Source organism: Schistocerca nitens, chromosome 7, assembly GCF_023898315.1.
Source record: "Schistocerca nitens isolate TAMUIC-IGC-003100 chromosome 7, iqSchNite1.1, whole genome shotgun sequence".
In the NCBI taxonomy this organism is placed as follows: domain Eukaryota; kingdom Metazoa; phylum Arthropoda; class Insecta; order Orthoptera; family Acrididae; genus Schistocerca; species Schistocerca nitens.
The window spans coordinates 68,725,982-68,748,115 of NC_064620.1; the positions used below are offsets into that span (position 1 = coordinate 68,725,982).

The following is a 22,134-nucleotide window of genomic DNA, read 5'->3' on the forward strand; positions in this document are numbered from 1 at the left end:
AGAATGACGAAGAGAGTGTGGGAAAAACAGGGAGGACAAGGGGAAAGACAGGAACCAAGTGGGTAGTTGAACTTCGGAAGGACTGATTGGAATTGGGAATCAAGGTTGAAGGAAAGGAAGATTGGAGGAACAAATATACACCGACCAATATGCCAGAGATCAATGACAGAGAATAATACAGGAAAAGATTAGTGTGTCATCAGTGGAGCCAACAGGAGTAACGGAAACTGAAGATCTCGGAAGAAGAGCGGGGGAGAAGAAGAGAAAGAACGAAGAGGTTCTGGGAGAAGAGGAGGAAAATGCAGTCCACAAAGGGGCTGCCCGTGGTCCTACAGAGGCCACAACGCAAGAAGAAGAAGAAGAAGAAGAAGAAATCTCCTTATCTTACAGTGACAAAGGAACCTGCAGAAAATACTGCAAAGCAGTTCATGAAGCTGGAAAACTGTGTTCATTTCCACTGTTCTGTGCAAAATTTGAATATAATAAATTTCCTTGATAAAGCAGAGCTTCTGTCCACAAATCAGCAAGGATTTAGAAAGCATTACTCATTGGAATGAGCACGTAAGAATGGTAGTAGGGAAGATGAATGGTCAACTTCAGTTCATTGGGAGAGTTCTAAGGATCACTTCATTGGGAGAGTTCTAAGGATCACTTCATTGGGAGAGTTCTAGGGAAGTGTTGCACATCTGCAAAGGAAAACACATCTAGAACACTTGCACAATCCATTCTTGAATACTGCTCAAGTCCTTGAGATCCCCATGGGGTCAGATTAAAGGAAGACATCAAAGCAATTCAGATGTGTGCTGCTAGATTCCTTACTGGTAGATGCGGTCAACATCCAAGTGTTACACAGATGCTTTGTCAACTTGAATTGAAATAGATGAAGTTCTTTTCATGAAACACTATTGAGAAAATTTAGAGAAAAGGCATTTGCAGCTACTGCCAAACAGTCCTACTGCTGCCAACTTATACTTCACATAAGGATCACGAGTACAGTGTAAGAGAAATTAGGACTCGTATAGAGGCATATAGACAGTTGTTTTTCCCTTGCTGCATTTGTGAGTGGAAGAGGAAAGGAAATGACTAGTAGTGGTACATAGTATTCTCTGCCACACACCATACATTGGGTTATGGAGTATGTATGCAGACGTAGGATTAGTTGTAAGTAAGTTCGTTCTCTGCAGAATCAATGAAGGCAGGAACATACAGAAAACACTGAGAAGAAGGGACAGGGTGAGAGGACATGTGTTATGACATCAGCGAATAACCTCAGTACTAGAGTGAAATGTAGAGGGTAAAAACTGTAGGAGAAGACAGAGGTATGGATATATCTCCCAAATAACTGAGGATGTAGGATGCAAGTGCTATTCTGAGATGAAGAGGTTCGTGCAGGGGAGGAATTCATGGCAGGCCGCATCAAACCAGTCAGACTGATGACTCAGCAGAAGAAGAGTGTTGAAGTTATTAAAATGGCGGGTTTGATATTGGACAGGTAGCTGGGGGTAGATAATATGTAATGTAAGTAGGTGTAAGGGCTCAAGTGTTCTTTGTGTACAATTGGGTTGCATCCACTGCAATTTCAGAGTTATCCGCATTATACATTGTTATAATACGAGAGAAGGAAAGTTGCTACTCACCATATAGCGGAGATGCTGAGCCACGATAGGCACAATAAAAAGATTCACACAAACATAGCTTTTGGCCATTAAGGCCTTTGTCAGCAGTAGCTTGCGTGAGTGTGTGTGTGTGCGTGTGTGTCTACTGCTGACAAAGGCCTTAATGGCAGAAAGCTATGTCTGTGTGAATCTTTTTATTGTGCCTATCGCGGCTCAGCATCTCCACTATTTGGTGAGTAGCAACTTACCTTCTCTTGTATTGTTACATTCCATCCTGAATTTTCCATTGTTTGATTATACATTGTTGTTGTGAATATGGTGTCTTGTTAACCAACTTTCAGTAGACAAAAATTTCCAGAATGAGCTTTACAACTATGATGACACTTATTTCAGAAAGGTGTGGTTTTAGGTATAATGTACACGCGCACGCACGCGCGCGCGCGCGCACACACACACACACACACACACACACACACACACAAAACACTAACTAACTCACTCACTCGTTCTTGAAGTTTTAGCAGTTGATTAACAAAGTTCATTATGTGTGCCATCTGTAGCACACAGGATATCTAAGTTATATTCCAGTTCCTCCCATATCCAACCTAGCTTGTCCTCATTAATGTGTGCAGTTGCTGCTCTGATGTGAGCCCACAGTTCCTGCAGGTTCTGTACCGGTCTCTTGTAGACAGCATACTTCACAAAGCCCCAAAGAGAAAAAAATCTAACTTTTCCATCTGCTGTTGGTGGGGGAGTGGGAGGAGGAGCATTTATTTCTACCTCATCCCATTTCAGAAATATATGTGACAAAGTTGTAAAGATTATTTTGAAACACCCTGCATATTTACTCAATTGTGATTAGCACCTGTAAGTCTAACTATGAAATTACAATTACTATGGAAAAAGATTTCATAAAGCAAGGATGAAGTGAATGACTGTTGCAGGGATTTTTGCAGTCAACATTTTGATGCAACAGAGACTCCTGTTGTTACTGTTATCTGTCAAAGTAAAATGACCATGTGGGACATTTGTCTCATTTTATTTTCTGATGTGAACAATCTGCATTTGGTTTACTTCTGCTTTGGTGTTGTTTTTATGACTTGTGCATATGAAGTATGTGGGAAATGGGGAAGAGTAAGAGTGGCCCTTGTTTTGGTCCCTGTTGTGGTGGTTCTACCTTTTGTATTTATTTTGAAAGATTTGTTAGTGATTGGTCTCTTATCCTTCTTTACAACTGTTTTACTGTGTCTCAGATGACACCTGTGTAGATGTGTTGCACATCCTTATTTATTTTAGATTTATCTCTAGTATATGGATTAATACTCAAGAGAATAACAGTGACTTCAGGTTGCATAGGAAGAAATGTTACATGTTTCGTGAGTGATGCCTGACAGCTCAAGGCAACATTATGGCTTTTCAATTCTCTCCCCATCTGTGATTTTTTTCCTCTCTCCCTAACAACTAGTTTTTGGTGAACAATATAATTATTTGCTTATAGTGTTTGCTGTTGAAGCCTGTTATATTGTACACATATATGCCCTAATAATTATTACAGTAGCTGTTGCACCAGATATGTAGCATACATTTTTTTCACAGTTTATGCATTGTGGTAGTAATGTGTACAATAATAATGTAGTAGTAGTAGTAGTAGTAGTAGTGAACCTTGTTTACGTGTGTGTGCAGAGTCTGTGATTTTCTTTTATAAATGATTTTTCTGTACAGGATACATGTCACCAGAAGAAAGAAGGTGGCTGGTAGATATGTTCCAGAATATGGTTCGGATGGGACTTCAGAGAATTGGTGACACTATGTTCAAGCACTTGAACATCATGGTAGGTAAGAAAACCTGCTGTGAGTGAATAAAAAATTTATTGCAAGAACAACATGTACAAAGTGCAGTCACATTGGCAGAAATATATACAATAATTAAAATAGTTTTGAAGGTACAAATTATCATTTGACCCCTTACTTTCTCCATGTGCTTGCTTCATTGCCTCATTTGTAGAGTTACTTGGTAGTAGTTTAAAAATGAAGCTGTGTGTGTGTGTGTGTGTGTGTGTGTGTGTGTGTATTATGTGATAGTTTGTAGGTATGAAACTAATTTCGTTTGGTATCACAGGAGCCTCTGTTTTCATTAACTTTCAGTTCACTTCAGATCCATATCATTGTGCATATTGTTCTGTAATCTGTATGGGTTCTGTTATCCAATTTTTATTTTTTCTGACACCACAATGTGTTTTCCTCAAATGTGTGGCTCAACTTTAGAAGAATAGTTGACCAAACACTTGTAGACAGTTTATGATGTGAGGGGCCCTCAGTGGTACACAGCCTCTGGAAGGAAATTTCAAAAGGAACAACTGCAAATAGGTGCAAAACAAAATAAACAGCTGTAGATACAGAGATACTGACTGATAACCACTTGTTCGTTAAAAGGGGAATATGCGCAGTGTTCAGTGACTGCTACAGCAGAATCTTATCGAAAAATTTCTCATAAAAACCTAAGATATTCTGCTCATATGTAAAGCTGTCAATGGCACTAAGGTTAATGCACTGATACTCTGGGATTACATAGGGATCAAAATTGAGGGTAGAAAAGTGAAAACAGAGGCTGAACTCTGTTTTCAAATGGAGTACTGCACCAGTTTAATTCTCGCATCACTGCAAATGTTGGTGATATAGATACTAGTTTCTGATAATGATCAATGACCTCCCCTCATTTATTAGATCCACCACTGTATTGTATGCAGATGATACAACTTTTCTACTTAGCAGTAACAATCTTAAAGATCTTAAAACCTGAGCTGAAAATACACTCACTCATGCAGCATATTGGTTCAGAGCAAATGGTTTCTTGCTAAATGAAAATGAAACTCAGCAGATAATCTTCACTCTAAGAGACAAGCCACTATCTGATGACCCTAGTTCTGTTAAATTCCTGGGAGTTTATTTAGACAAAAAGTTGTCCTGGGGCCAGCATGTAAACTATATTAGTAGTAAGCTGTCTAGAGTAATTTATTTATAAAGACAACTCAGAAATTGTGTACCTGAAACATGCCAGATCATCTTATTTTGCATTTTTCCAAAGTATAATATCCTATGACATTATCTTGTAGGGTAATTATAATCATATACATGACATCCTATTATTGCAGAAGAAAGCCATTGGGATAATTACAAATTCTTCACATAAGGCTCACTACAAATCCTTATTTACTGAACAAAAAAGTTAATGACAGTAATAAACCTCTATATATACAATGTCTTAATCTATACGAAGAACAACCTACAAGGTGTGAAACTTAGAGAAAATGTACGTTGTTACAGTACAAGAAGCATCAAACACAAATACACGCATTACCACAGATTATTAATATCAATAAATAGCTATGAAGTGACAGGGCACAAACTATTTAATAAGCTGCCACATGCTATACAGGATCTTCCTGAACATACATTCAAAGAAAGACTGCATGAATGGTTAATTGCCCACTCATTCTATGACATCAATGAATTCTTCAACTGTAAAATGGAATAAACCAACAGATGACCCACTGTACATTTATTGTAATATAAGTTAAAATATTTCAGTAGTCAATACTATATCACACTGTATCATAAATTGTATCTTCATTTGACATTGTCAGTTGCTGTAATAGTCCAAAGACAATAAAATCTATATTATTATTATTACTAGTGTCAATGGCATTAAGAAACAGCTAATATTGCTATAATGGAACTAGGCTCCAGTGCTGGATGGAATCCCTGTCTGAGTCCATACAGAATTTGCAGCTAACCTCCCTTTCAACCATAAATCACTTCAGCGACACTTTCAACCATAGATCACTTCAGCAAAAATCTGTACCTAGTGGTTGGAAGAAAGCACAGGTCATACCCATTTACAGCCAGGATAGCAGAAGTGATCCATGAAACTAACAGGCATCCCCAGAAAGTAAATACCGTTTTGGGAAAAAACACATGAAACACTTTTTTCAAACTAAAATTTGTCTTTTACAAGATAGAGAATTTCTTAAATTATTTTTCTACATAGTTGCCACCATTGTTCAGACATTTGTCGTAAAGGGAAACCAACTTTTCCCTGCCCTCTTCATAAAAAGATGTTACCAGGGAAGACAACCACGGCAGATCACTGTTTTTTGAATTGTCATTGCCGTCAAAATGCCTTCCTCCAAAATCACACTTCACAAGCGGTAGTCAGAAGGTGCAAGATCGATACTGTACAATTGGTGATCGAACTGCTCCCAAACAAACTGTTCAGTAAGGTTTCGATTAACACCAGCAGAATGGGGATTTCATTGAAGTAACACAATCCCTTTATTGAGCATTGCATGCCTTTTGTTTTGAATTGCACATCAAAGTTTTCTCAGTATGGTACCGTATTGATGGTTTCACCTCCGGGAAGGAACTCAACAAGCAGAATGCCTTGTCTGTTGCAGAACACAGTGCACATGATTTTTTGTGCTGACAGTGTTGTTTTGAATTTTTGTTTTTGGGGGGGTTGTAAGTACTTCCACCCCACCAATTGTTCTTTTGATTCTGGAATGACATGACAGACCCAAGTTTCATCACCAGTCACAATTTTGTTTAAGAATTAATCTCCATCATCACTGTATTGGATAAGAAAAGTCAAAGTACTGTGCCAAGTTTCTTCATTTTGTGGTCATTCGTAAGTATTTTCAGAAACCAACAGGAATGCAATTTGTAAAAATTTATGCAGTTTGTGACAATTTCATGCAAAACTGTTTTTGAAGTGTCTAGGAACTTGTCACAAAACATTGTTATTATGAACCATCTCTTTTCACATACTTTCTCATTGACTTTCTTAACCAAACCATCATTGATAACAAAAGGCCATCCACTCTGTTCTTCATCATGAACATTGGTTAGTCTATCATTGATTTGTCTCACTCACTTTCTCATCATTGCATCAATCACTACATTTTCACCATAAATCTCTACAAGTTGATAATGAATTTTAGCTGGCTTAACATTCTTTGCATTAAAAAAAAGTATTACAGACACATTTCACAGTCTTCAGGCTCAAAGATTGTCTTAAACACTTTGAATGATCACTAACAGATTTAAACACAACACATTCTGGCTAAAGTATTGTCCATGGAAAGACAATGAACCAGTGAGAGGAGTATGAATATGTGGAACTGGGACACTAGTGCTATGGTTGCTTGGAACAAAACAATACCTACTTTCCAGACATGCCTCATATTGTACAGTCTCACTGACATCCATACCTTGTAGACTCTTAGAACATACTCAACTGTAATGATGTATCTTGAACACAGTGACATCCTCTTTGCCAATCAGCACAGATGCTGAAACATTGGTCATGTAAAATCTGACTCAAACTTTTCTCACATGACGTCTCGAAAGTCATGGTTCAAAGAAAGCAGTTGGATGCAGTATTTCTTGATTTCTGAAAAGCATTTGATTCAGCACCCTGTCAGCAATTATTAACAAAAGTATAATCATATGGATTATCAAATGAAATTTGTGACTGAATTGAACAGTTTTTGGTTGGCAGGACACAGCATGTTATCTTACATGGAGAATCATCAACAAATGTGGAAGTAACTTCATTGTTCTTCAAGAAAGTGTATTATGACCCTTCTGATCTGTATGCTAATGACTTGTCAAACAATGTTAAAAGTAACTACAGACATTTTGCAGATGATGCTGTTGTAGGTACTGTCTGGTAAAAGCTACAGATAACAGTAATAATAATTATCTTTATTTGTCTATATTAATTTTACAGTCTTGGACATCATCATTTTTTGTGCATTTATAACAGTAATATCATGTTATACACATAATTAATATATACATAAAGTAGCACATCATATACCTGTATATAAACATTTACTACCACTAATACACTGCAGTATATAAAAGTAGAACTGTCTGTATTGCAGGCCAGAATTCTTTAAATGAGTATAAACATCTTTCAATTAACAGCTGTTTCAACTTGCCCTTAAAATGATTGCCTTGGAGTTGATTTATATTATTTGCCAACTTATTATAGAACTGCCTCCCAGTTTCAAAGAGACTGTGATCTATAGTTTGTTTATTAGTCAGTATCCTACGATAGTCACATCTGGTTTGTGTATTGTACGAGGGCGGTTTGAAAAGTTCTCGGAATCACCACGAGAGGTCAGCACTAGCGCAATGAGTTGTTCACGTGATATTCATTGGACTGTTGCCTGTAAACATGTGCCATGTCAGTGCTCTTGGAAGAGAGCTGTGGCAGTGACGTGGCTCTGTTGTTGTTCCTGCGTAGTGATTTGCAAAGATGGAAAAAATTGAGATTTGAGCACTTGAGAATACACTTGGGGCTCTGCTCTTTCATATTCAACTGTTTCCAAGTGGACAAATGAATTTAAATGTGGTCAGGAAAGCTTAGATGATGATCCATGCAGTGGTCAGTCAAGATGTGTCAGTACTCCAGAAATCATTGCAAAAGTGCACAAAATGGTCATGGAGCATTGCTGATTGAAAGTGTGTGAAATTGGTCACGCTTGCCAGATGTCATCTGAAAGGGTATATCACATTTTAACTGAAGAATTAGAAATCAAAAAATTATCTGCAATACGGGTGCCGCGACTCTTGACGCTAGATCAAAAACGCATGAGATTGGACATATCGGAACAATGTTTGGTCCGTTTTAGGAGAAACGAACAAGATTTTTTGTGCTGGTTTGTGACCACAGATGGGACTTGGGTTGCACTACTATACCCCAGAGACAAAACAACAGTAAAAGCAGTGGAAACATGCTGATTCTTTGCCACCAAAGAAAGCAAAGTCAATTCCTTCGACGGGAAAGGTCATGGCATCAGTGTTCTGGGATGCGAAGGGGATTCTGTTTGTAGATTATCTCCCACTGGGCAAACAATTACTGGAGAATACAATGCTAACCTCCTGGACAAATTGCAACAAAAGATTCACGAAAAAAGGCCAGGTTTAGCAAGGAAGAAAGTCATCTTCCATCAAGACAATGCGCGCCTACACAAGTGCCATCGCCATGGCAAAATTACATGAACTAAGGTATGAATTGTTGCCACACCTGCCTTTTTCACCTTATATGGCTCCATCAGACTTCCATCTGTTCCCAAAACTGAAAATTTTTCTTGTTGGATGAAGATTCACTTCAAACGAAGAATTGATAGCTGGAGTTGACAACTGTTTTGCAGCCCTTGAGGAAACTCATTTTCGAGATGGGATCAAGACACTGGAATGTCATTGGACCGCTTCTGGAGATTTAAAGGAAAGATTTGGTGTGCATCTGGCACAAGATGTTTATAATAACCTGTATAAATATCTGATGATGGTAACATAGTTTACTGAAACTGGTTATCCACAATACAGTGTTTTATTGCGATCTTGGCTAAGAAGTTTTTCTTCTCCTACGAAACTTGTTCTGTTTTGTTAGTAATGTATTGGACATTCTGGAACATTATTTTAGTTTTTCATCTTTTTTGATGCTGTCAGTAAGTCTTTCAACTTCATGTGTGCACACTATAGGCATAATTACACAGAAGAGGGATGTCAGTTTCACTCAAAAACTAACTGTTTTCGTATATTAGGCTACTGAGTTCAATCTTTTCTGTAATCAATTTGCTTAAATCTTCACACAGAAAGTGCTTACTCTCATAGTTCAGATGTAGACCGAGTGTAGTGTGCATGCTCTTATTTAATATGCCTATATCTAAAATTAAAAAAAATTTCACATCTTGAACGTAATAATTTAATTCTTGCATGTTTTCTTATTTCTTTGTTAACAAAAGGGGTTGTACATTAAAACATGCCGATGGTAGCAACAATAGTGTTTTTTAATGTGTTTCATTCTAGAAACTTAGACGCACCTCCAATACACTTATCAGCTTCATTACAAGCGACATCATTTGTACCTGTTATGCAGACAGCAAAGTAATTGTCATGCAACTTTTTGCCATTTATAACTGAGTCTACTATGATGTTTTTCATTCTTGCTCATGGCTTCACCATGCTGCTTTCTTGGATTTCATGATTCACACTTCATAGCATATCAGCTAACTGTCTTCCATGGCTATGAGCAAGCAAAAGTACGCTGCACTTCGTGGCAGATTTCGGAGTGGAGTTGACGTTAGCTTCATGTTGTTTTTGAAGTTTGTTAATAGTCTTTCTACCACCTGATGCTATTGCTTCACTGCTTTTGGTCACTGGTGGTCAGTTCCTGTTGCATAGTTTACTACTCTTAGTCATTGGTTGTCAATTTCTGTTGCATTCTTCTTTTGTGGATTGGTTTGTTTTTCTGTTCACAGCTGTTTACGAAGTTTGTCATACTTATTGCACTGAAATTGTTTTTATTTGCAATTATAATTTCATTTGCTATGTTTGATATCTATTTGACACTTCCTTTCCGCTTATCTTAACACTCTATGTTCCCATTTTGTGGCTTACTTGTTTTATCATTTGGAGTATGGCGCAACTTCTTCAGCTCAGAATTTTCATTTGTTAGATGTGAAATATCACATCTTAGAACGCTGACAATTTTTTGTGAACCTGAAATGTATTCATTTAGTTTTGTGATTTCACTTATACAGCTTTCACAAGTTCCTCTTTTCACAACAGAATCACATCGCTATACGTCATTACACTTGATGCCATCTTGCTAAATACATCCTGTCAGACCTGGATAGAATTTGAATTTCAAAGTGGTGTAAAGATTGACAACTTGCTTTAAATGTATATAAATGTAAAATTATGCACTTCACAAAGCACAGAAAAGCAGTGTCCATGAGTACAGTATCAGTGAGTAACAGAATTACCTAAGTGGCAAATTCCTGGGTGTAAAAAAATTGTTGGAATGTCAAATGGAATGATGAAATAGGCTCTGTTACAGATAAAGCAGGTGGCAGACTTTAGCTCATTGGTAGGATGCTGGGAAAATGCAGTCATTTTACAAATGTGATTGCTTACAAAACTCTCATGTGACCTATTCTAGAATATTGCTCAAGTCTTGGGGGCCATACCTAACAGTTACGTACAGGAAAAGATTGTTTTGTTTTATGCCCAATTTTGGAGTTATTATTGGCAAGCTTCGGTGTTATTTTTTTGCCAAATTTGGTGTTTTTTGTAAAATTTGTTGTTTTTTGCCAATTTTGCTGTTTTTCTCTAGCATCAGTGTTTGTTTCCTCTTTCAGTATTATTTTCTCTCAATTCTGTTTTTTTTGGCGTTAGTTTTGACATCGCATCATAGTTATGTGGGAAATGATCATTCATGTTAAGACTGTACATAAACCTCAGGCTTGAGAAAATAAGGTGTCAGAATGCAATTTCAACATTCAGTAACCAACAGTTACGAAAATGAGCATACTGCTGTTTTCAGATTTAGCACATTTTTTTTTATATTTGAAAATGACAAATTTCTCAATATTTTGTAAACATCATTGATTTTGTGGTATTTCATAAGAAACACTGATTTTGTTATAGTTTGTTAAAAATTGCCAATTTCCCAAGTTCTGTTTTTGTGAAATTTTCCTGTCCTTACTGATAATACTAATAGAATTTATTGAACATACACAAATAAGGGCTGCCCAAGTGGTCAAAAGTCTGTTTGACCCTTGGCAGTGCCTCAGAGAAATGCTGAAAAACCAGGATTGAAAGTAAAATCAATAAATTTTATGACGGAACTGCTGGCCAATACTGATCTTTAGCAAACAAAATGTCACTTGTCCTCACTACATGTGGGTCTCCCTCATATGAGGGTCTGAGCAACCTTCCCTTCCTTTTTAATGCTCTCCAACCTGTCTCTCTCTTTACAAGGAAAGAACTATTAGTTCTGAAAGCAAGGAAGCACATCAGTATTACCTTTACGTGTGTTTGTCCACATTACTTCATATTTCACTACCTCAAGTCATGTAATGGTTGGTTGGTTTGTGGGATTAAAGGGACCAGACTGCTACGGTCATCGGTCCCCAAGTCAATGGTCAGCAGTACTGTCTTATGATTTGTAAGAAAAACCTGAACTGGCAGACACACAATCCTTGAAAAGCCTACTTAAAAAGTTTCAAGAATGTCGTAATTTGGTTTTGTTACCTTTCACGCCCTTTTTTTTAACGATATTTCAACTGTGTGCTCTCAATTTTTGTGCGGTCCTTTTTTCATGTTTTATCTCTTTTTGTTTTTAGTCCAGGTCCATAGCGTAACAGAAATTTCACACTGATAGCTAGAATTTACCAATTTATAAACAAAATGAAATGTTGCAGATAGTGTGATGAAAAAAAAAATCACAGTTCATGATGTAGCAGCTGTGTTTCATTTGTTAAGATCTTCTCTTAATGGTTTTTCATTTTATTTTGGACTTTGCATCATGTCTCCCATTCACTTCAAATATTTGGTTCTTGGATCACTCTTAAAATTAACGAGTTCCCCATTATTCATAACTTCCACAATTGGCTGCTACTTGTATCCCATATTAAAAAGTTCAGAAGTCACTGCTTTAAAACCATATGAAATGGGATACCCTTATACACTCATCTCACTATTGCACTGACACACACAGAACATGCAATGTTTCTTCTCAGAATCTTTTCATGTGCTGCAACTGTCACAAACAGTAGGGTACTTTAGTTGGCTATAGTCCAAGTTTCAGTAGTGTCTGGAAGAGCAGGTAGATAAATACATATTACTTTCTCTTTTAAAAATTGTTGATATGAATGAAAATATTTTGCTGGTCCTTGAGTCAGGTATGGAAGTCTCTTGTGTGTCCAATTTTTCTTGTTGTCTCTGGAAGTAAAGTATCTGCTCTGATTAAATATTCTCCTATTTCTCCAGGTTGCACATCATACTAATAATCCTTACTTTTACAAGGAATATTTCTCAGAGTGTATGCTGTAATTGAAATTCTTCATACACTAAAGCTATATTAGACGAACAATTCTTTCTGGAAAATTGCTAGGTGCAAGAAACACCATTATCTAACATACCTGACCTCTCCAGGTTAACAGTGTAGCAAAATTTGTAGGTAATGGAATATGACAAATTAAGAGAGTAGTACAGGGAGATAGAAGGTTGGTTTGGTTGAGAGGTTCCCTTGGATGATTTGGTTGATACTGTGTCACCTGCGAAATGTACAAATCCTGGTTGAGGCCTACCACAACAATTTTAATCTGCTGAGGAGGTTCATTAAATACTGTTAAAAACTGAAACTGTCATCCATTTTATTCTATTCATATATACTGCGGTAGTCAAAGAATTGAGACACTGTTACGTTAAGGACAATTTGCATCACATGCATAGAAAGTATATTATTTTCAGTTTAATTTAGTTATATATGAGTGTGATCAAAAAGTAACAGGATTTTTTAAAGAATTTATTTATCATCATCAACATCAACTTTGTCCTCTTCAAAGTAATTCCTCTCAGATACAATACACTTGTGCCAGCTCTTTTTCCAATCTTGTAAGCACTTCTGGAATTCACTTTTCATTATGGTGTTCATCTCCTTCAGCGTCTTCAGCCTCAGGAACAGGAAGAAACTGTAGGTGGCCACATATGGTGAATATGGTGGCCGAGGCAACATAACAGTTTTGTTTTTCACCAAAAATCATGAACAAGTATTGAGGTGTGAGTGGGGAGCATTATCATGATGCAATTTCCACGAGTTGTTTTGCCACAATTCTGGTTGTTATCTTCGGACTGCTTCAAGCAAAAGGGTCATAACTTCCAGGTAGTATTCCTTATTGACCATATGACCATATGACCATAAGGCAGGAACTCGTGGTGCACTATCCTATTGTAATCTAAGAATACTGTTGGAAGCACCTTCACGTGTGATCAAACTTGTCAAATATTTTTGGTCTTAGCTCTTCAGGCAGTTTCCATTGGTTTCAGTGTCGTTACTGCATATCCACATTTTGTCACCTATTGTAACCTTCTGTAGAAGTTCTGGATGGTTGCTGACTTATTTAGCAATTCCTGAGTGACGCCTATGTGGCGATGTTCTTGGTCAAAATTCAGTAATTTCAGAACAAACTATGTTGCTACACATTTCATGCTCAAACCCCCCCCTCCCCCTCCCCCCCAAAAAAAGGCTTAGTATGAGCCAAAGGATATGCTGACATCATCAGCAATCTCTCTGGTGGTGATTCAGTGATTTTCCAGAACCATTTTTGTTACTTCTTCCACATTGTTGTCAGTAATTGATATGCTAGGGTGTCCAGGGCAGTCGTCATCTTCACTTTCTCAGCCCTCTTTGAAGCATTTATATCACTCATAACCTCTTTTCTTAAGTCTTAGAAAGATCAGCCAATAAAATATTTGTGGACATTAATCACTGGTTCCTAGCCAATTCTTTGTCACTAAACTTTGAAAAAACACACTACATGCAGTTCAGAACTTGTAAGGGGTGTCCCAAGAGTAAATGTCTAACATACGATGACAAGAAGATAGAAGAAGTGGACAGTGTTAAATTCTTGGGATTACAGCTTGATAATAAATTCAACTGGGAGGAGCACACCACAGAACTGCTGAAGCGTCTTAACAAATCTCTGTTTGCAATGCGAATTTTGTCAGACATAGGGGATATAAAAATGAAAAAGCTGGCATACTATGCTTACTTTCATTCCATAATGTCATATGGGATTATTTTTTGGGGTAATTCATCAAGCCAAGCTAAAGTTTTCTGGGCACAAAAACGTGCAGTGAGAGTTATATGTGGTGTGAACTCAAGAACATCCTGCAGAAGCCTGTTTAGGGAACTAGGGATACTAACTACTGCTTCCCAATATATTTATTCCTTAATGAAATTTGTCATTAAAAATATATCACTTTTTCAAACCAACAGCTCAATTCATGGAATCAATACTAGAAATAAGAATAATCTTCACAAGGATTTAAAGTCACTTAGTCTTGTACAAAAAGGTGTGCATTATTCAGGAACACACATTTTCAATAACTTGCCAGCAGCCATAAAAAGCTTAACAACCAATGAAATTCAGTTTAAGAGAAGCCTAAAGGATTTATTGGTGGCCAACTCCTTCTACTCCATTGATGAATTTCTTAGTAAAACCAACTGATTTGTATATAAGTACAACGTAACTTCTGCACAATTTCAGTGCAGTAATGTGTTCATTGAAAATTTGTGTGTGTGTGTGTGTGTGTGTGTGTGTGTGTGTGTGTGTGTGTGTGTGTTAGTATAATCTAACTTCTGCACCATTTCAGTGCAGTAATGTGTTCATTGTAAATAAGTATTACAGTAGTTGTATTACCTTATAAATAAATAAAAAACTTTTTTATTTTAAATTCAGTGCATTAGTATTTGTAAAATGACTCTTAGTGTTCATTAAAAAATGACGATCATTCCACTTGGGACCTGTGGAATGGTACATTAGCTTATTTGTTTTAGTTGTAAATATTTGTCATGTATTGTTGTTTTTCTGACATGTTCCACATCCTGGAGGACCTCCTCACTACAGATCAATTGGAATGAAAGTAAATCTAATCTAATCTAATCTAATCATAGTAGATTTGTCTAAAGCCACAGTCAACATTTTGAATGCAGTGCTGCACTTTATTCTTGTTTCAAGCAAAATTTAACGCAAATTCTTTGATCCATCTTTTTTGAAAGTAAAAATTTTTCAAGCACTCGAAAACATGTATAACGTTTTTGACTGTCAACAATAAATTAAATATTCAAAACAGCTGAAAATACAAACATACATCAGGAACATGTGTACCAAGAAGAAATTAAAAACATTTCTGTTACTTTTTGATCACAACTCGTATTTTCTATTACAATTCTACTCCTTTAACCTTGCAGCAGTAGCACCACACTTCATACTGTTAGTAGTCCACATGGACATAAACATAGATTTATAAGTAAAATCAACAAAACAATTGGGAACATATAATTATTATGTCTAAATTTTAAATTCTCTCCAATTCCACAGAAATTGTAAGTTTCTTTTTCACATCCACAAACAAATATTTTATCATAAGCAGGATGACATGGGCACATTGGTTACTACAGTAATTCAGTTTATACAGTTCAGTCACAGTCTTCCATTTCTAAACATTCTGTACACATAACACTTGCAAGCTTTGGAGATAACTACTGCATTGGCAGCAGCTGTACAGGTACAGCTGCTGTTCTTTCTCTTGTCTCAGTATGCACAATGCCCTCTGTATTTGTTAGGATGTACATTGGGTCTTGCTTTTACTTCAATTTGGAAAATTTCACAAATCCTTAAAGGAATATTGGACATTATGTTACTCATGGTAGCTGATAAGACAACAGATGCAGAAAATCTCTTCATTAAATGCACCTTTCAGGATTATTAGCAGCATGAATCACTAAAGAAGTGATACCTCCAGTATTCAATAAGGAATAAAATACGACTATAGGCCATTGACGAGCAAATCTTGTGCAGTCGTAGACAGCACACAACCTGTCACACATGTCTAACCTCATTTCATCGTGTACACAATTATCATTTCTGCTTTGCCTCTCTCTTCATCAACACTGTCATCATGGTAAAGACTGGATGCAAGTACAACATATTTGCCTTCCTTAGAAATATATGCTAAAAGAGAACAAGCTTTTCTGAAGGCAAACATATTTGAACCCACTGGACATTTACTTGGCTTTATGAAGTCAAGTGGCAATTCCTTTTTGTTTTGTTCTTAATAAAGTTAGCCAAAAATAATATTTCAGTGTTTCAACCAACTGAAAACTGTGGTATTCCTGCCACTTCCTCTGATGGAGGTACACAGTCTTTGAACTATCGCAGCTGGAATATTACATAATAAGGGCCCTCTGGTTGTGTTCCAACATACACATCCATATCCATAGTATAATACATCCTGGCATTACATAGGGCAAATATTTTTATTCCACATTTGTTTGGCTTGCTGGGTGTATACTGTCTAAACCGGCATGCCTCGAAATGCCCATAACTTCTCATCGATTATGAAGTATGCTGTTTTGTAATTTTGAATAAATGTGTCAGAAATGTTTCACATTGGAGCTAATTGTCATATTTCCATCTTTTGTCTCTTGATAACTTGTCATCAAATCACAGGCAACTGAGAAGGAAGCAAAATCTAGATAGTGACATCATGAGCCTGAATATTTCTACCCCAATGCCATCAGTCTTGCATAGATCGTCTCCATGTATATGGGAGGCACCAACTTGGACACAGAAAGTACGGAGTGACAGGAAGTTTTGGATAAAGATCAGGAGCAGGTCCCTGAGACCCCGCCTTGAGAATGGGAGTCTGGTTTACGGTTCGTCGGTGCACACAGCATTGCGTTTCCTCGACCCAGTGCACCACTGTGGTGTTCACCTAGCGACGGGAGCTTTTAGAACGAGTCCGGTGACCAGTGTCCTGGTGGAGGCCAGAGTCCCTCCATTGTGGATCCGATGTGCACAACTGCTCGTCAGTTATGTTGCACACATTCATAGTTCTCCTGAGCATCTGAATTACTATCTCATTTTCCCACCCACGGCAGTTCATCTCCCGCATCGACGGCCCAGGTGAGGGCTCATGATTGCGGTTCGCTTGCAATCCCTTCTCTCTGAACTGGAGTCCTTCCCTTTACCACGTCTACTTGAGGTCCATTCACATACATCTCCATGGTGTACACCTCGGCTGAAGCTTCGTCTGGACCATTTGCATGGCCCTAAGGACTCCATTAACCCTGCCGCTCTCCGCTGTCACTTCCTCTCGATTCTTGATGTGTTCCAGGGCTCTGAAGTTGTTTACACCAACGGATTGATGGCTGATGGTAATGTTGGCTTCATCTATGTCCACAGAGGCCATATTCAACAGCATTCCTTGTCCGCTGGCTGCAGTGTATTCACTGCAGAACTTGTGGCCATATCTCGTCCACTTCAGTATATCCATTCCTGTTCTGGTGAGTCATTTCTTCTCTGTTGTGACTCCCTGAGCAGCTTACAAGCTATCGACCAGTGCTACCCTCGCCATCCTTTGGTAGCGAACATCCAGGAATCCATCTCTGCTCTGGAATGGTCCAATCGTTCAGTTGTGTTTGTGTGGACCCCAGGACACGTCGGAATCCCGGGCAGTGAATTTGCTGACAGGCTAGGCGGAAACCACTCCTGGAGATGGGCATCTCTGCAACTGACTTGCGTTCTGTCTTACGCCGCAAGGTTTTTTGACTTTGGGAGACGGAGTGGCATAACAATTTGCACAACAATCTGCATGTCATTAAGGAGACTAAGAATGTGTGGAAGTCTTCCCTGCGGGCTTCTCGCAGGGAATCAGTTGTCCTTTGTCGACTCTGCATTGACCATATGTGGCTCACACATGGTTACCTCCTCAATTGCGAGGACCCACCTCAGTGTCATTGTGGCTGCCAAATGACAGTCTCCACCTCTTGGTGGACTGTCCACTTTTAGCTGCTCTGCGGCAGACTGTTAGCTTTCGCAGCACCCTACCTTCAGTGTTGGGTGACAATGCCTCAACAGCAGCTTTAGTTTTACGTTTTATTCGTGAGGGTGCGTTTTATCATTTGATCTGAGTTTTAGCACGTCCTTTGTCCCTGTGTGTCCTCCACCCTAGGGCTTTTAGGGTGGAGGTTTTAATGTGTTGCAGAGTGGATGGCTTCTCCTTTTTTGTTCTCATGGTCAGCCAGCCATGGTAATTTGCTTTTTGTTTTTAATCTCCTCTCCCTGTTTCTTGCATCTCTCTGTGGTTTTCTTGTCTTGTTTTGTCCAGTGTAGTGTTTGTTGTCCTTTTGTTGTTCTGCTGGTTCTTTCTTTCTCCTGTTATTGTGCCGTACATCTTCTTTGTTTTCTTCTTTCCCTTGGGCAATTGTTCTACAGGTGACAAGGGACCGATGACCTCACAATGTGGTCCCCCCCCCCCCCCCCCTCTTTTTAAACCAACCAACATCAGTAAGTGTCCGATTTTGCATTGAAGTACTTTTTCGTGGACTTCCCTATACAGGGCCAGATGAATTATAACATCACGCAACATGTGATCAGCATAGGATTCATGATGGGTACTACTGATAAATTTACAGTGACAGCTCAGCCCGTGTAATTCTGCAGCCCGTGCTTCATAAAATTGGTTTGGACATTTCTGACAACAGTAGAATTCGACATGCATCACAATGACATGCATTCTGTCACAGAAATATGTTGAGAGAAGCTTGCACAGTTCATCAAATGATGAACTGGCTGATTCTTGCAAAGGTGCAACTTGACTCAACAGCCAATGCGTGCACGGCGAAAGCCAGAAAAGAAAGAAAGCTCTACACTGGTTTGCATTGTCCATGCAGAAAACGTGGAAATGTTGACATAACTGTATCTTGTAAAAATCCCAATTTTCAGCTGATTCATCATGTGCCGGAAAGGGTGGTGGCTGCATTGACAGGAGAGTAACATTCTGTGAACAGGCAGACACCACTTACTTGAGAGTGGTTCCGAGAGCTTGCTGTTGTTCTGTGAAAGCTTGCTCCTGGGTAGTGAGACGTTGGAGTAATTCTTCCATCAAGATGTTAGTTGAGTGACTTAGCACTGACACTAACATGCAGAGAAAATGTATCCCTCATACGTCCCCAAGTGTATTACAGCAAGAACAAACAGGATGTATGGAACTTGTTACTTTATAGAATAATGTGTGAGATACAGGTCGTGTGTACCACTGAACACATTGACAGGACATCAGTAGTACAGCATAAAGAATAGGCCAAGCACCTGTTTGCCATCACTTAAGTAATACTGTTTCATTGGCGGCGCAAGAGAGCATGCCAGGGTGCCGACCCTGGTGGTGTCTGTAAGCGAGCCTGTGAACTGTATGGATGCGTGTTCTCTGAAATCCCGCATGTCATGAGTGAAGATACATCGATGACTACAATCTCTGTTACTAAGGCCAGACTGGCAGTCTGGCCTTGGCAACCAGAGATTGTAGTCAAATGTGTATGTGTGGTTTGTCTCATTCTGATGAAGGCCTGTTTGGCTGAAAGCTTTGTTTGATAACCTTTTTGTTATGTCTATCTGTGATTCAGCATCTCTGCTATATGGTGAGCAGCAACTGTCCTTTTCATAATATTGTCATTATTCCATCCTGGATTTTTCATTGTTTAATTTTTGCAATTTCTATTCTAAAATATTTCCATGTTGTGGGTTGAACAGTGCTCTGCTATGAACACTCAAATTGTGTTTTAAAATCTGCAATGTAAGTGATATGATTATTACACCTTCTTTTTAACAATTGTTAAAAAGAAATGAGTGTCCAGCTGAGTGGGAAAAATCTTTCATTGATTATTGAATGTCAAGTATAGTTCTTTATTGCATTCATGGTGCTGTAAACAGATTTGATTAATAAAATCAAGGTGATAAGTAATGAAGGAATGGAGTAAAACTGATTTGCACCTATTATTCTTCTTAACAACCTCATGAGAACCATTAGTAGCAGTTAAAATTCAAGCAATCAGTAACGGAATTAGACTCTGCGCGCCCAAGTGGGAGAGAAATATAGCGTACGCACGGTCTAGCTGTACTATGAGCGTGCATCTGCTGGTGCGCCGGCCTGGCGCCGAGCCAAGCGGGCTGCGTAACTGGCCGGCTAGGCACCCAGCGAGCAGTGCGGCACTCTGCTTTGTTAATTTTTTCAAATTGTTGTATCCTTGAGCCCCCGATTACCAGATGTACATCTAGCAGTTCTCAGCTGACGCCCCCGGTTACTGGAGTCAAGGATCACACTTTATTAATAATTGTAATACAAAGTAATATCACCAGTTACAGTTACATTCTCTGCAAGTACACGAAGTCCTTTCATCCATACATGTATTTTCTCATCATTAGAAACTTTTCTACATGAGCGGGTATACAGAGTAAAAGGCATATTACTATAAACAAAACTAGGTCTACTTTGCGTCTTCGGGTCGATTCCACAGTGCCAGGTCTTGTAGGCGATGACATCTCGGTCGGCGAAAGATTCAAGTCCTGGTAGCAATGTGTTCTCACAGCGGAAAATTGCGAGTGTAAACCACCCACTGCCAGCTGCTCCAGTTAATACTAAGGAAGGCAGTGTTGTGGATAGCATACGGGACTCACATTCATGAGGATGATGGTTCAAACCCATGTCTAGCCATCCTGATTTAGGTTTCCCATGATTTTCCTAAATCATTTCAGGCAAGTTCTGAGATGGTTCCTTTGAAAGGGCATGACCAACTTCCTTCCCCGCCCTTCCCTAATCCGATGGGACCAATGTCCTCTCTGTTTGGCCTTCTTCCACTCAAATCTGTCAATCAGTATTAAGAACAGTAATAATGCCTGTTACATTTTGGATTCTGTGAACTTAACTGTATGTCTGTTGGAGCATATGTTATGAAAGGGCATCATTTCAGATGAGTTCACTATACACATTCAACAATGAACTGGAAAATTGTGACACATCAGTTTCACAAGCTTGGAAGCCTTATTAATTGTAGTAGAAAGCTGAACGTACTACCCAAGCAGTGTACAAATATATATTACGGAAATCTAGGGTGGAAGCAATAAACAAAAATGAAGAAAGGTAACCATTTGCCTGCAGATGAATGATGGTTCGCTAATGTTGTTGTTGTCTTCAGTCCAAAGACTGGTTTGATGCAACTCTCCACAGTAGTCTGTCATAAACTAGCTTCTTCATCTTTGAATAAGTACTGCGACCTACATCCATTTGAAACTGGTGTTACGAAATTCATATCTCGGTCTCCCTCTACAATGTTTACCTCCCACACTTTCCTCCATTACCAAATTGACAATGCCTGTATGCCACAGGATGTGTGTTATCACCAATCACATCTGTTTGTTGAGTTGTGGCATAAAGATATTTGCCCCCAGTTCCATTCCATATCTCCTCATTAGTCACATGATCTACCCATTTAATGTTCAGCATTGTTCTATAGTACCACATTTTAAAAGCTTCTATTCTCTTCTAGTTTGTACCATTCTTTCCGCATTTCACTTCCTAGCATGGCTACATTTCAGACAAATATCAGAAAAGACTTACAACCCCTCAAATTTATATTCGACATTAGCAAATATGTCGTTTTCAGAAATACTTTACTTGATATTGCTGGTCTGCGTTTTAAACGGAAGTGCCAAAGAAACTGATATAAGCATGCAAATTCAAATACAAAGATGTGTAATTTGGCACTGCGGTCGGGAACGACTATATAAGACAACAAGTGTCTGGCACAGTTGTTAGATCAAATACTGCTGCTAGAATGGCAGATTATGAAGATTTGAGTGAGTTTGAATGTGGTGTTTTAGTCAGCGCACAAGCAGTGGGACACAGCATCTCCGAGAGTGATGAAGTGGGCATTTTCCCCATCCAGTAAAACATCAAATCTCCAACATCTCTGCAGTCAGGAAAAGATCCTGCAACAATGGGAGCAACAACGACTGAAGAGAATCATTCAGCATGACAGAAATGCAACCCTTCCACAGACTGCTGCAGATTTCAATGCTGGGCCATCCACAAGAGTCAG

At 38.6% G+C, this 22,134-nt stretch overlaps 1 protein-coding gene across 3 annotated transcripts in view; it reads left to right on the forward strand.

Annotated features, from left to right (window-relative positions):
* LOC126194934 (uncharacterized) overlaps positions 1-22,134 on the forward strand; it is a 274,312-nt gene that overhangs the window by 82,709 nt on the left and 169,469 nt on the right. For all 3 annotated transcript variants that reach the window (XM_049933315.1, XM_049933317.1, XM_049933316.1), the window contains exon 7: positions 3,339-3,448. In XM_049933315.1, the coding sequence (XP_049789272.1) occupies positions 3,339-3,448 (110 nt within the window). The remainder of the gene's footprint in view (positions 1-3,338; positions 3,449-22,134) is intronic.